This window comes from Amia ocellicauda, chromosome 11, assembly GCF_036373705.1.
Source record: "Amia ocellicauda isolate fAmiCal2 chromosome 11, fAmiCal2.hap1, whole genome shotgun sequence".
Taxonomy (NCBI): Eukaryota; Metazoa; Chordata; class Actinopteri; order Amiiformes; family Amiidae; genus Amia; species Amia ocellicauda.
This window is the reverse complement of record NC_089860.1, coordinates 21,160,181-21,174,576: the sequence shown is the minus strand read 5'-3', so window position 1 is coordinate 21,174,576 and position 14,396 is coordinate 21,160,181. Positions and strand designations below refer to the sequence as shown.

General features: G+C 37.4%; 1 protein-coding gene across 1 annotated transcript in view; it reads left to right on the top strand.

The window, feature by feature from the left end:
• Positions 1-14,396, top strand: part of fstl4 (follistatin-like 4) — a 138,836-nt gene that overhangs the window by 118,302 nt on the left and 6,138 nt on the right. Inside the window, exons 8-14 of the mRNA XM_066716896.1 lie at positions 439-559; positions 1,850-2,011; positions 5,406-5,540; positions 8,387-8,505; positions 9,955-10,104; positions 11,007-11,114; positions 14,261-14,370. Coding sequence (XP_066572993.1) covers positions 439-559; positions 1,850-2,011; positions 5,406-5,540; positions 8,387-8,505; positions 9,955-10,104; positions 11,007-11,114; positions 14,261-14,370 — 905 coding nt within the window. The remainder of the gene's footprint in view (positions 1-438; positions 560-1,849; positions 2,012-5,405; positions 5,541-8,386; positions 8,506-9,954; positions 10,105-11,006; positions 11,115-14,260; positions 14,371-14,396) is intronic.

Genomic DNA, 14,396 nt, shown 5'->3' with positions numbered 1-14,396 from the left:
GGGCTCGATTGTTACTTAAATACTCAGACATCCGGTAATAATTTAGCATGAAAACCCCCCATTGACTTGAATAATGATGCCGGACCAGGGGTCTCCTGAGGCAGTAGCAATAAGGGTCTGTGGTGTCAAGGTGCCGAGCACACCTCCACACTCTCGCATATTCCAATGAAAGCAATCTAATTTCTTAATCCGTTTAAGCCATGGTTAAAATCCCAGATGAATTATGTATCCCGAAAACTGAAACATGCTTCATTTATCATGTTAATGCATTTTATGATTTAACTCCTCCTATTTGTCTGGTTGAGTCTATGCAGAGCAATATGCCTGGAAAGTCATGCCGGTTCTGCATTACACAAGCTGCTGATTCCTTATTTTATCCCAATTGCCTGATGGGTTTTTGTTTGTTTATATTTATTTATTTTACTTTTTCTTAATTAGGACTTTGGAGATGACGGCTCCCTCTACATCACAAAGGTGACAACTATCCACATGGGTAATTACACCTGCCATGCATATGGCTATGAAGATCTGTACCAGACTCATGTCCTGCAGGTGAATGGTTAGTAAATGGCATACATGGCAGTATTCATTCAATGTTTTGTTCGGCAATTTGCAAGAGACTGAGTTATAATACAGTATACAGTAAAATATACAGTTCTTACAATGTTACACATATACCTCAGAGAGATTAGTGGCTTACAAATACAGGTGCCACAGTATCTCTCTCTCTGTTTATATACACACACACACAGTTCATGATATGCTAAAGGCAACTTTATTTTTCACCGTTTTATTTATCTGTAAATGCACATGCCTGAACTACAGCATCTCTACCTAGCTTGGCGACCACTGAGACTGGCATCTTCAGTCTTCTAAGATTGGCGTTATGTTAGTGTTCATATTGACATTTTGTTGTGTGCCGGCTCATTGTGTTTACTAACTCATTGTGGGGCTCTCACAAGTTATGTTTGTTCTGTATGCTTTAGGATGTATTCTTGATACCAAGCGAATGTTATACACATTTGTTTAAATGGGTTTTAGCAAAGGCGGTATGTTGTCTGAATACCCAGGCCTCTCCAAACTGCAACTGATGTTTCTAAAATGAATAGTCAACGTTTCAAATCCTTTAACCCAATTGGACTAGTCATGAAGTATTCTTCCAGTATTTGTCTTATTTAAAAACATTCCAGAACGCAATTTGACAGATAAATATGTTTCTGGTTGGTTGGCTTTGATACGATACACTTTCTATCTGATATCCATCACTGCTCTTAATGGAAAGCTTCTTTTATTGAAGGAAGAATGACTGAGGAACCAAAAAATCTGTCCCTTTTTAGTCAGCTGATTTTCATCCAACCATACACAAACAATTTGAAATAGCTGGTGGCAATAAGCCAAAAATGCACACTGCAGACAGTGAAACATACTGCTGGAGAAAATAATTTCCATAACTCTTTTCCCCAAAACATAATTTACCAGCCCCCCATCCCATTGGAGACCTCAGAAATATAATGCATCAAAGTTGGCTTTTGTTTTCCAGCCAGAAGATTGGAAATTAAAGAGGCACACAAACATTTTCAATGCATAAGGACCATTTAATTACATTTGGAAAAGAGTGACACCTGGAAGGTTTTAAACAATTAAACATAATTGATAATTCAGTATAATTAACAATATTTAGTACTCAAACTAAATGATTCACTTAATGCAGATGTTCGAAATGAAAGGTGTTACTACTTCCAACTACAACTATACTATATACAGTTTAAATGCATATGTATACATTTACAATATAAAATAAGAAAGTGATGCGCTAACACTTGTCTTTTTGTTTTTTGTTCTTGCCCAGTGCCACCAGTGATCTTAGTATATCCAGAAACACAGGCGCAGGAACCAGGAGTGTCTGCCAGTCTGAAGTGCCATGCTGACGGCATCCCCAATCCCAGAATTATGTGGCTGAAGAATGGAATGGATATGCTCCCGAAGCTGACCAAGCAACTCTCGCTGATAGGTGAGACACACTTCAGATACAGTTCCTTATTACAAGGATGAGCGTCCTAGGCAATAAACATAATGTTGGAAGTATTTTATATTCCTTGGCTCTTGGTGTCCAAAAGTGATCTAGCTTTGAGCTATACATTCAAGAAAGTGATTGTAGTATTTTTAAGTGTACCAGGAGTGTAACTGTGCACATTATACAGCATTCCTTGAACTTCCCATTTCTTCTCCTCCTCCGAGGGAGCATGCATGTTGTAACAAATCCTGTTTCAGCTGTCTCAAGAGCTGCCATGTTTGAGGGGTCTTTCGATCTGATGTAGGACTGGATTTGAAAAAGAATGCGTTTGTGTGGATTCTCCATTCAGAGACAGTCGTGATGTTTTTGAAATACCACTATTTAAATCAGAGAAAAAAGAAAACATAACCAGGGATCTGTAGGAACATTTAAGGACTGGAAATGGCCGTCAGTCTTCTGTATTTAAATCACTTATTCTCTTAATGAGCCTCACTTACTCTTCCTGTCTGTACATCCCTTTTTGACAGAACGACAGGAGCACATTTAAATTTCAAAGCTCTGCCTAAATAGCTTACTCTAGATTGGCATGCCGTGTCTTTCTGAGACTCAGCCGTCAAGAAGTTCCAACTCGGTATGCATTAACATAATATCCTCTTAGTTAATAGGATAGTTACAAGGTCTCACTTGGATTTGTAGAAATTACTACTTTTCTTGTTTGTTTATTCATCTATATATCTGTTCTCCAAAAATCAAACTGGGATTTTCTTCCCCCTGAAATAGTTTGGTTTTCTGGATCCCTCATGTACCAATTGGAAGCATTTTTGTTTTAAATAAAGACCATTGTCTTCCATCAGCGTCAAACCGTGGCCATCCCAAACGTGATCAACGAATCCCCAAACCGAGCAGCACGCATATCTGCTGACTTGTTTAACAATATAAATTAATGTAAATTAATCCTCAAATAATATTGTTTCAAATGAAGGGTGGGAATACTTTTGACTACAACTGAAAATTGTCTGGAAAAACCTTGTGTAGGTGCATTGATTGCATAGACTGTCTTCCGCTTGTGGTTATCGGTAAGTATGCTAGTGCTAAGTGTTGTAAAATAATTCCCTGACTTGCTAGACCACAGGTTTTCTTGACATAATTAATCACCAGGGAGAGCAGCTGCAGCACATACAACTTTCTGGTTGTTGAACATAAAAATAAACCAGATTATCAGTTTCAACTACAGTTGTTTCCCAGTGGGTAGCTGTAGATACGCTGAGCATCTGCAGTGTCTGGGGTATTAAATTAGAGATGTTCAAGTGGTTTCTGCCAGGATAGCACTATCTATAAAATGGCACTATTTATTTAATTCTTCTCACAGGAAAGGAATTTCTGACAACTTTTTGGAGAATTATGAATATGTATAGACCCTTGCAGTTATAACACTGCAGTCAGTTCATGTGCCATCAAAATCCATCACTCAATCCTCAATTATCACACCTGTTTGGAAGGCAATGGTCCAGTTGGTTCAGTTTCCGCAGTTAAATCTGTTCTGTAACAAGACTGTATTTCTCTTAATCTCCTAAGTGAACACAGAACAGAAAGACAAGGGAATGCCTTCAACATTAATTACTAATAGTTGGTGGATATTTTCGCTTGGATTTACGCCAGTCAATTAAAGGCTGATGCATATATTTGCCTGTGCTGTAAAGGCAGTGCCTGTTACATTGGCTCTCTTACAAACGGAGAAGATTAGAGAAATCTATTTTGCATATTCCTTCTGCTCCTTTCATACTCACTTAGGATACTTATTTTACATCATTAAATCACTCATTACATAGCAATTAAAGATGAATAAATGTGCCCGTGATGTGCATTGGAAACGCCTAATTACATGACTTAAGACTATAGGTTTCCATATAGCTTTGGCATGTTACATCTTTACAGCTGTTGTTCATAGCCAGTACTACACGGCAGTTTATCGTACATTCTTTGACTTGTATTTTATTTTATCCTGTAATCCTGTTTATCTACCAGTCTTAATGTTTACATTCAATTAAGTGCAAAAAAAGATGTATGTTGCCTTTGTTTAATAAATGGTGAGCACTTATGGTCTTTGTGCTGCTTTTATTTTATTGTTAGACAGATATAATTAGAGACTCAACACAATATTTGCCCCATACATCTCCAAAAAGAGAGCAAATTAAATAAACAGTTCATTGCCGTAATTCAGTAGTGTTGCTCATAATTAAACATGTGTAGGAATGATGAATACACACATTATAAGTGAGTAGTTAAAATGAAATACCAATTATACATACAAAATAAAGAGGTAATGACTTCTTGGCTTCATTTAAATCAATTTTCCTTTTCACAGGAAAAGGATGGCTTGTTTTCATTGCATTATTGATCAGATTGCTGCTCTGAGCAGTTATGAGCTGCCCATTGTATGAGTAGTGTGCCTAGAGTGGTTCAGTCACTGCTATCGGGCCCACAAGCTTTTTGAGGATTGAAGGAGCTAGAAGAGGAAGATTCACAAAAAGTGGCCAAGGATTGCAGGAGGCGTAATTTCCATAGTCTGTGGAAGATTAACACAATAAACATGCATGCTAATTTAGTCGGTTTCTGCTTCTTGCTGTAGATGCTGTGCTTTACTGTAATTTACCTTGCTTTTGCCGTGGTATACCACATTAAACTTTTATAGCTGTTCAGCCCAGCATTTTATTACTACTCCTCTGTGCTCAGAAAATGCTATGGAATAACATTTTATTTATTTTGCTGTTTACTGTTTATACAGAATTTATGGATACATGATATATCCAAGACGATTATTTAATTTTGGATTGTAATTTATCAGTCACATGGGCTGCCTATTTCTTCACCCATTCACACAAAAAAAAAAAAAAGGTTTGCCACTGCTGATAACATCTACACAGTGGTGCCGTGATACGCACAGGCCGTGCTGCAATGAAGACTCAGTCCAGGCTGGCGAGAAGCAGACACCTCTGCTGCTTTCCTCTCCGGCTCACAGCTGCTGTTGCCAGAATGACAGACAAGTCCTCATCAGTAGAGGCAGTTCTAGGAAGTTCACATATCATGCGACGTACTACATTTCTGTTGTGAATGAACGGTTCATCTAATTAGGTTATTGTTGATCTTGAAAACATGCCTCGGTCAGGGAGGTTGACTTCAAAAATGAGCTGTTGTTGTAGCAGCTCTTCTTTTGGCACAGATCAAAATCTCTGTACCTCAGTATGCAACCATTGACCTTGTTGACGACTTCTGCTGTGCGTACTGAAGCACTATAGTCACCCTGCCATGTTTCAGACAAACTCTTCTTTTGTGGCTGGCCTCCAAACCCTTTGCACTGTTGACTGTGATGGCCATTATTCCATTCTTACAGCAAACGGCAGTGAGCTTCACATCAGCAGTGTGCGATATGAAGACACAGGAGCCTACACCTGCATTGCGAAGAATGAAGTAGGAGTGGACGAGGACATCTCTTCACTGTTTGTGGAAGATTCTGCCAGGAAGACACGTAAGTAACAGATCAGCTGCACCGCTAGAGTCATTGAGCTACTTTAGAAAACTCATACATAGTTCATATTTAAGTCTCTGTTCATTTGATATAGCCTTCAGCGTGCCTCACCTTATGTGGTCTTCATGTACAGTCTGTCGATAGTATCTGGCACTTAGCAAAGTTTCTCTGTTCTCCGTTATCTTAATCTCCCAGAAGCTTTTTCTTTCCGCTTCCAAATGTCAACTGAGGTTTGCAAAGGCTTTTGATATAATTGCATCACTACCAAAATACACAGTATTTGAAAAGACTTGCTTATGCTTACATTCACGTTTAAATAAAATGATTACAGATTACAGATGTTCAACTGCCGATGGTGGAATTAGACAACATAAGATTTTACAATTTGTTTTGCTTCTGCTCATTCAGAACAATAAGTCATGCCTTCAGGAATTGTGTGCTTTATCAGCTGAGTAAAAAAAAAGCAACGTCTTATGGTACGCTGGCCTACACTTTTACATTCTGAATAGGTTGGCTAGTCACACTGAGTCACTGAATCATGCAAGCATCCCTTAAATCAAGCTCTCTCCTATAATGGTCACATCAAAGCATCGCATGATACAAAAAAAGTGCAGACGCTTGTGACAATGAAATAGACGTCTTATCTAAATTTCCTCTTCAGATTGAGACCATGGAGAGGGGAAGATAAAAGTATCATTTATATTGCGAGTGCAACCGTTGCAATCAATGGCCAGATTGAGATTGATAAAATAGTTTGAGTTATTCTCAAGGATCACAGATCACAAAAATTGGAAACTAAATTATAAGCTAATGAATCAACTAATGAAACAGCTTTTGTAAGTTTCACAAGAAAACTAATATCTATTCCTTTACTATCAGGTGCCTTTGCAAGTGTGATTGTTTCACTGAAGTATTTGATAGTAATTGTGAAATTAAAGTGTTCTGAACAATGAGCAGAGCAGTCTGTTAGTGCGTCTTTATTATTAGATATCATTCATTTATACATTATTGCTTTTAAAAATAGGTAGCTGTGTAAACCTCCCCATTCAAAGCATAAACTGCAACTGAGAAAAATCTATAATTTTCTATGTAAATGCTTTTATATCACACACAGTGAAAGCTAAAATGCATTTTTGTTCACACTTGACTTGTGACAGTACGGTATTCATCATTGGATGTCAGTCTTTGATTTGTATAGTTTAAGTGTAATCTCCCCGTATATATGTTGTTTAAAATATTGTGTGCGAAAGTAACCCCAAACTTTTTTTTTCTTTTTTCTTTTTTGAAAATGACTTTTTCTTTTTTGTATTACTTTTTTCTGGCAATCTGGTGCTGCAGTTGCAAACATACTGTGGCGAGAGGAAGGTACAAAAGGAACGTGTTGTGTTGTAGTGATCATCTGTGCCTGTGTGCTGTAAACAGCTTTTCTTTGATTTTGGTTTTATACCTCTAATTCATTTTTCATTACCTTAGCCTAGTTTCTAACATGTTGTGATAAATAAATACAAAATACACAATTTAATTGTACACTAACAGAAAATTGTGTTGATATATATGTATATATTAACATTTATCCAAGTTCAAATACTGTATTATCTAAGGTCAAGTGCTGTCACAAAAATGTGTTTTCAGCTTTAAGAAAAAATGAAAATAAAACCATAAAATCTATTTAAAATATATATTTACAAAGAAAAAAAGTTTGTTCTAAAACGTGTTCTCTGTAAAGCTTGAAATAATTGCATTGTTGTTCGAAGATAGAAAGACAGGGTAGTCACAGAAAAGGACATTTGTATAAAAGGTGATTAAGAGTTCCCAATGATAAAAAGCTGAAAACTGTTTTGTTACAGTACAGCGCCCTTCTGAATAGACTTTCCAGTTGTTCTTGTACAGTATGAAATAAGTGTTTGTGGTGCTCGTTAAACACAATAGAGCTAACTGCATGCAAGTCATTTCTGATAAATATAAATACAGCTTTTTGTTTTAAGTAGGCCTAAGATCAACACAAAGCTCTATGGGCTTTTACAGGTTTTAATATAACTCAGCCTAGATATATAATTGTACACTATTTGTTCATACTTTTTAGGCTCATAATGTGATTCTTAGTATAGAGTGCAAAAATATACCTGCTTGCTTTTTCTCTCCCTCATTAGACAGTGAATTGTAAATCGGACTAGTAATTTAGGCTAATTACACAAAGTACAAGTGGGATTATCAATACCCAAAGCTCATTACTATCCCTCTTCAGCTGAGGGTATTGCAATCTGGTGAAAGGGGGATGCCCTCAATCACCCCATTGCCCTTGAGGAATATATCGGTTCCAGGCCAGTCTATGCTTTCTAACCATAAGCACTTTGATTCTGCATTTTCTACTTTTTCTACCTATACATAGGTCTCATGCCTCTCATGGTAATCAAAGGAATTGCATAAAAACAATGTGAAATATATCCATCTATTTCCAGTACTTTACAATACATCAGTGTTTAATAATAATAAAAAAAACATCTAATTATTATTGCAATAGTAATTAAAAATAAAATTTAAAAAATCGATTGGGATTCTTTTTGAACAGATTTAGAAAAGTTCTGTGCAAAAGATTTTTGCATTAAATGTTTTACCACTTTGAAAAGCCTACCTGCTCATTTAACTAAACTGATAAAACACTGCAGTGAAATGGAGAAAGTGGGCAGGTATAAAACCCAGCCTTATACCCTTCTTTTTATGGTTAATGTCGACAAAATGCATGATAATCACATCATGCCGTGCTAACAAATATGCATCTGTTTTAACTGAATCTGCAATACAGTCAGTCCCCAAATCCTAATGAGATCCTTTATTTTGTCTTCAAGGACTGAGTGTTGGAAACATGTTTTATGTCTTCTCTGATGATGGAATCACAATCCTTCAACCAAATGAATGTGAGATTCGAAGACACATAAAACCGACAGAGAGGATTATTGCGAGCTATGTAAGTGTGCAATAATATGATTGTGCAATGCAGGGCTATGTGATAAGGATATGTGTAACAAAAAGTGTATTCATTTCCAAAGGATAAGATTATACTCTGGTTAGAAAGCAATTAGCCCATCTAAATGGTGCACTGGGACTTAGTGGACCTATTTAAAACCAATGCCTGTAAAGTGTAGCCATTATGTGAGCAATATTGTGTTTAGCAAATTGTACTTCTTTTTAAAAGCTAGTCACTGCAATGTAAAATGAAATTATAGTGCTAGAGATAAAAAGACCAAGGGAGTCAGTTCATGTTTAAAAAAAAATCTATGGGTTGTTCATAGATGATATATTTATGAATGTGTATTTATTAATTATTTATGTATTTATTAGTTTTTCAAATATAAAAAGCTTAAAGTCCAGGTATATGAACACAAACTGAATTGTACACATTCCTACTGAACCAATAAGGAATCAGTTGTGTTTATAGTAAGATGGGGGAAAGGGTTCTTAAATACTATAATTTTTCAAACAGATAATTAGTAGAATGCCATTGTGGAGGTTTATTAACACACTGATTTGAAGGTTATTGACCTGGGTGTAGGAATGATGCATTCTTTTGATTTTTAAGAGTACAGCCAGGAACATCAGACCACTACTAATGTACTTTATGTGATGGAGGAAATATCAGAGGTCAGCAGAATCCATTACCATCAATGGGCAACGAATAGCCACTGACACATCTTTCACTAACCTTCATTTGGCATTTCCTCTAGCAGCACTATAGTCCACCCATCAAATGCATATTTGCAGACATGTTTGCAAAGTTGAGGCAATGTCTGTACATTTTCTGACCACTCTGCAGACTTAATGTAAGATTAAGAAATAACTTTTAGGATTGTTTTATCTCTCTCTCACAGAAAGTACTAGTCTTTGGTTGGCAGCACAATACATTTCATCATCAACATAAAACATTTTATCTTTGACATGAATTAATATCATAGTGTCTGTAGAACCAAATAACAGGACAATATTGCCCACATATCAGTTTCTTAACAGATAGATGGGAAGAAAATCAAAGATTATCCACCCACAGAACATTAATTAAATAGAAACCATGCCTTTTGGTTGGTAAATCAAAGATTTAGCTCAGTATTTTCCTTTAATGGGAATTTAATGTGTCACTAATGTACCAGAAAACATTCTTCACTTTCATAACAATTAGAATTAAAGTGACAGAAGCATTTGTTTTTCTAGGAGCTTCACGTTTCACCAGTCCCAGTAATGTTATTAGGGTTCGATGGAAATCAAATAAGGGACATGTTAGCCTTTTCTGCTGTAAACAGCATTTTCTTTTCTCTTGGCTTGGCTTCCATCAGGGGATGTGGTTGTGTGTGAAAACAGGTGAATTCATCATGACCCTTTGCCTGAACCTGCACAAGTTAAAGCAACTCCTTTGTTCCTCCAGGAAGAAATGTGCCCCAAAGGCGATGGGGATGCAATGCAGCACTGCGTCTGGGCCACTGCCGTCAGCGTCAGGGACAAGTACATTTATGCCACACAGCCCGTTCAGGACAGAGTGCTGATCATAGACACCCAGGCCCAGAAAGTTGTGCAAGTAGGTATTAATCTTCTTTTTATTTTCTCCAAAATTTGAGAGATCGTCTCTGGAGCTTTAAAGGGTCAGAAATGTAACACAGGAGTGAATGAAGCCCATTATTTGTCCACAGTGAGTGCAGTGCAGATGACACTACCCGCCTTTCTTACACTTCATTTTGAATTGCCACAAGTCTTCCTGCTGACCTTGCTGGGACATCTTGTGGCAAGAGGTTAATTCATCTTCCAGGCTCATTCAACCCTGAGAGATGAGCCTGAACACGAAGCCTGAACCTTCTTTAAAGGTTTTTAGCTCTGCGTCTTGTAGTATTTTCTTTTCTTCCTTTTTAAGATTGAGGTTGTAGGGGAAAGAGACCATTAGGATCAAACCAGATCCTCAGGAGGAAAAAAGAGAAAGGAAAGTTACAGGGAACTACTATTTCAACTTTTGAATTAAACTTTTTAAATTGCTCCTATTCAGCATAATTGATGCATTGAATCTACTGATGTTGTCTTTGATGTGCAAATGTATTATTCCTAATAAGTGACTTGTAGAAGGCTATCTCTGGTCTGTGTATCAGAATCTATTTCTTTTAGATTTAATAAATGTAACCCTATGCAGCAGAGATGTAATGCTTAGAGAATTCACTCAAGGCAATAACAACCTGCAAGTTCTCGTACAGCATAGTTTTATTCCCTCTTCAATGATATGCCTTGACACTCTAGCGGTGTCTGCAAATATCTGACCACTTGGAAATAAAAATTGCCATCCTATTGCTATACGCAGCCAGTGGACGTGCATGAGTGGAAGTGTGACAGCTCCACTGCTGTGTCTGTGAGAGGAAGTAATTGATTATGTTATTTCCCTGTGTTTACAATTTCTTTGCCTCGAGTTGAAATCCTCTGTGCCTTTTTGTCGTAAAGGTTGTGGAGACGGATCCGGTGCCCGTGAAACTGCACTATGACAAATCGCACGACCAAGTGTGGGTGCTTAGCTGGGGAGATGTAAACAAATCCCATCCAACCTTGCAGGTAAGACAGCCAGTGTAATTGTACCAGAAAAGCTAAAAACTTTGTGGGTTTCAGTTTAATGTATTCATAAAAGTTTAGCTGTAAATACTACAGTAAAGTGTTCTCCCTGGAGTCAGTCTGGGTACGCTTTCTGAAATAAGTTACCTATTGGCTTTCGTTCCTCTCACAACAAAAGTATCTCATGCTTACTGTGGAATAGGAAACGTGTATCAGAGAGCTTTCTGTCAAAAATGTATTTTTCATGAAATTATCATACTATTAATGCAGTGTTCCAAATTTTAAAAAGCTGAAAATTATAGAAAGTTATAAAACTCTTAATTGCACGATTTCCACGTCTCTAAGGAGCAACGTTGTCAATTGCAGTGTAAGAGAAATACGCAATGTAACAAAAAAATGTGTTTCGACATTTTTTGGAGGCTTTATTCACTGCATCAAACTAATGTGCTCACTTTCATGTGACACCACATGCCTCAGAGCAAGCAAGGTGTGCAGCTAATGCTCTACTTATACAATTCATTTCCCACACTTCTTCTAACTGCTTTATATTTTAAGCGTAATCACAGCCATTCATTTGCCTAGATGGATTGGCATAAGCATTGCATACCTTTTTAAACACATTTTAGCCCAAACAGTAAAGGATGGTTATGGCAAAGCTTTTAAACACTCAGAAATGCTTTAAAGCAATTTCAGGAAGAAAGTATACAATGGAGTGCGGGGCGTATAGAGAAGAGCAGAAATAAATGGCTTGACAATGTCATTATCATTTGGCATGCAAGTAATTGACCTAAGTATTGAGAATTTTTCTCTGCCAGAGGCACAATTGTGTTTAAAGAGTGAGATATCAAATACTATATTTTCATAGCTCACTGTTCCTTTTCAAACGCTTGAATGTAATCGTTGATTAATTAGAAACAACACACGAAATCCTGTTTTGCATTGAGGCTGTGCTTGATTTTGCTCTTTAGAAAAGATGCTCTGGCATTATGGGTCCTTATTGTTGGCTTACATCTCCTGTCAATTGTTTCAGTACATCTAACATCAATACAGACTTAATTGAGGTTAGTTGACTTATGTGCTGAATTATCAATAGTTGTTCTACAGTTCTGTTGTATTGATGTTATTTATCTAATTTAGCAATTTAACTATGTTAAATGCCATTAAGCAATAATCTTAAATTCAAATGTGAAAAGAACAATGTTACCCTCGTTGTTCTGGCCTGAATTTCACTTGGATGCTAAAAGTGTTCTCAGGTGCCACAGAGCTCTTTAATTTAGACAACTCCAAGGTGGCTGGCAGCCGTTTCAAACGAGAAGCCCTGACATGTGGAACAGATACTAATGGGACTTTGTGCTGTAATTGACTCACCAAACAAATATAAATTTGACAATGGAAAAAGCATGAAATAAATAGGCAGCTATTATAGGGTATGAACATGTGAACCTGGGAAAACATTCCTCTGTTAATACATTAGTGTTATTATATGTGACCCATTGCCATCATGTAGTTCAACAGTGATAATGGTTCTAACTAGGTGTCTGGAAAAACCCTACACGGAAAGTGCCCTGACATCGATCACACAGTAAACTGAATGGGAGTTCACTTTCAGTAGCCAGCCTTGAGTGGAAGAGGGGGCTGTGTACAGATCTCTCTTTTCCCTCTCCAGTTCACTAAATGTGACGCTAGCTTTACACTGACTTCTAGCTGTTAGGTTTTAGGCACTGAGAATTATTCTGTCATGCATCAGGGGTGAAGGGAATATTTTTGACCTGATAATATTATCTGTCTTCAGCAAACGGTCAGTGTGCATTTTTATTTTTTCAACCCCAAACACCTTAACCCTATCCTTCCTGGCCTGTTTTTGTTTTTCTTCTACAAATAAACCATGTGTTTCTGTTCCACATGCCTGTCAGTCTTTCTGAAGTCACACTGGGGGGCAAATGAAGTGTTTAATTTCAGATTCAAATAGCAGTTAAAAAAAGAAGTGAAAATAAACAAAGTTCTGCTGTCAGTCAGCCGGTGCAGCGCTTCTTGGTTTGATTTTTTCCATTTGCCCCATATAAACTTGAAAACAAGCCAGCTGCTGTTCTGGCAATTGTCGCTGCCCCCTCTGCACGTCTGCCAGCTTTAACACAGTGTTGGCTCTCAAGGGGCTGACGACCTTCTTGCTCTGCCTTGGCAGCTCAACCATTTAGAAGGTTCACCTCTGCCAAGTCAGTTCCCTGGAGGCACTGAGGGCACTCCCTTTGCCACGACACACAAATAAGGCCCTCTCCACGTCAGCAGGGTGTCCCGTTCGTCATATATACGTGTTTAAACACATTAGTCATGTTACGAAAACATTGTTTGTGTAACCATCACAGCATCTAACTTGAACTGGTATAAAGGACAGTGCCAATTAAGTACAGAGTTATCTTTAGGTCCATGCCTGGAATAAACAATACTTTTGTTCGACAAAGATGCATATGAATACTCATCGATGCCAGCAGCTGTAGGGTGAAGTTCAGTATAGTTCACAGAGAGTGATGTGAAACATGCGGAATGAATGCTGGAGTCCTAATAGGTTTCCTTGGCTGGGAGTTCAGGCATGACTGGTGGGAGAAAAAAAAAAGCCAAGCATAGATAACCCACTGTGCAAGAGCCATCGATTTAATTAATCGTGGAGAGAAAAAGATAAAATGCATGCATTGTATATGAAAAGATGTAAAACATTTTCTCTTGCATGTATTCCTTCAAACATCCAATAATGACTCCTCAACCCTCCCTATTGAGACGAGACCCTTGATCTGCTTTAAGAATTTCAGGGACAGAATTGTGGAATTAATTCACATATAAAAAGACAAATAGCATACACAATTAAACATGCCAATAAATAAAGAAATCAATTAACAGCTGACGTCAAGGCCAAGCTCAGCTGACTGACCACAAAATGCAACACACCGAAGTGAAATTAACCAGACATAATCCATTCTATTCAGGTGAAAATTAGTTCTTTTTAACTAATATTAAAATTAAATAATTGTCTTGGATGGTTAGAAAAGTACAATGTCCTCATTATCAAAACAAATACACATACAATTACAATGTTTCTATTATTCCCTCTATATCCATTTGATTTTCATGAATACTGGGACTCTTGTCATTTTCAGGTTATATCTCAGGCAAGTGGGGGAGAGGAGCACCACGCAACGCAGACACAGTTTGAACGAGTGGATAACTTCTTCATTCCACCAACAAACCTGATCATTACACACATAAGGTAAGGCAAGAGAAGAGGAATGTCCT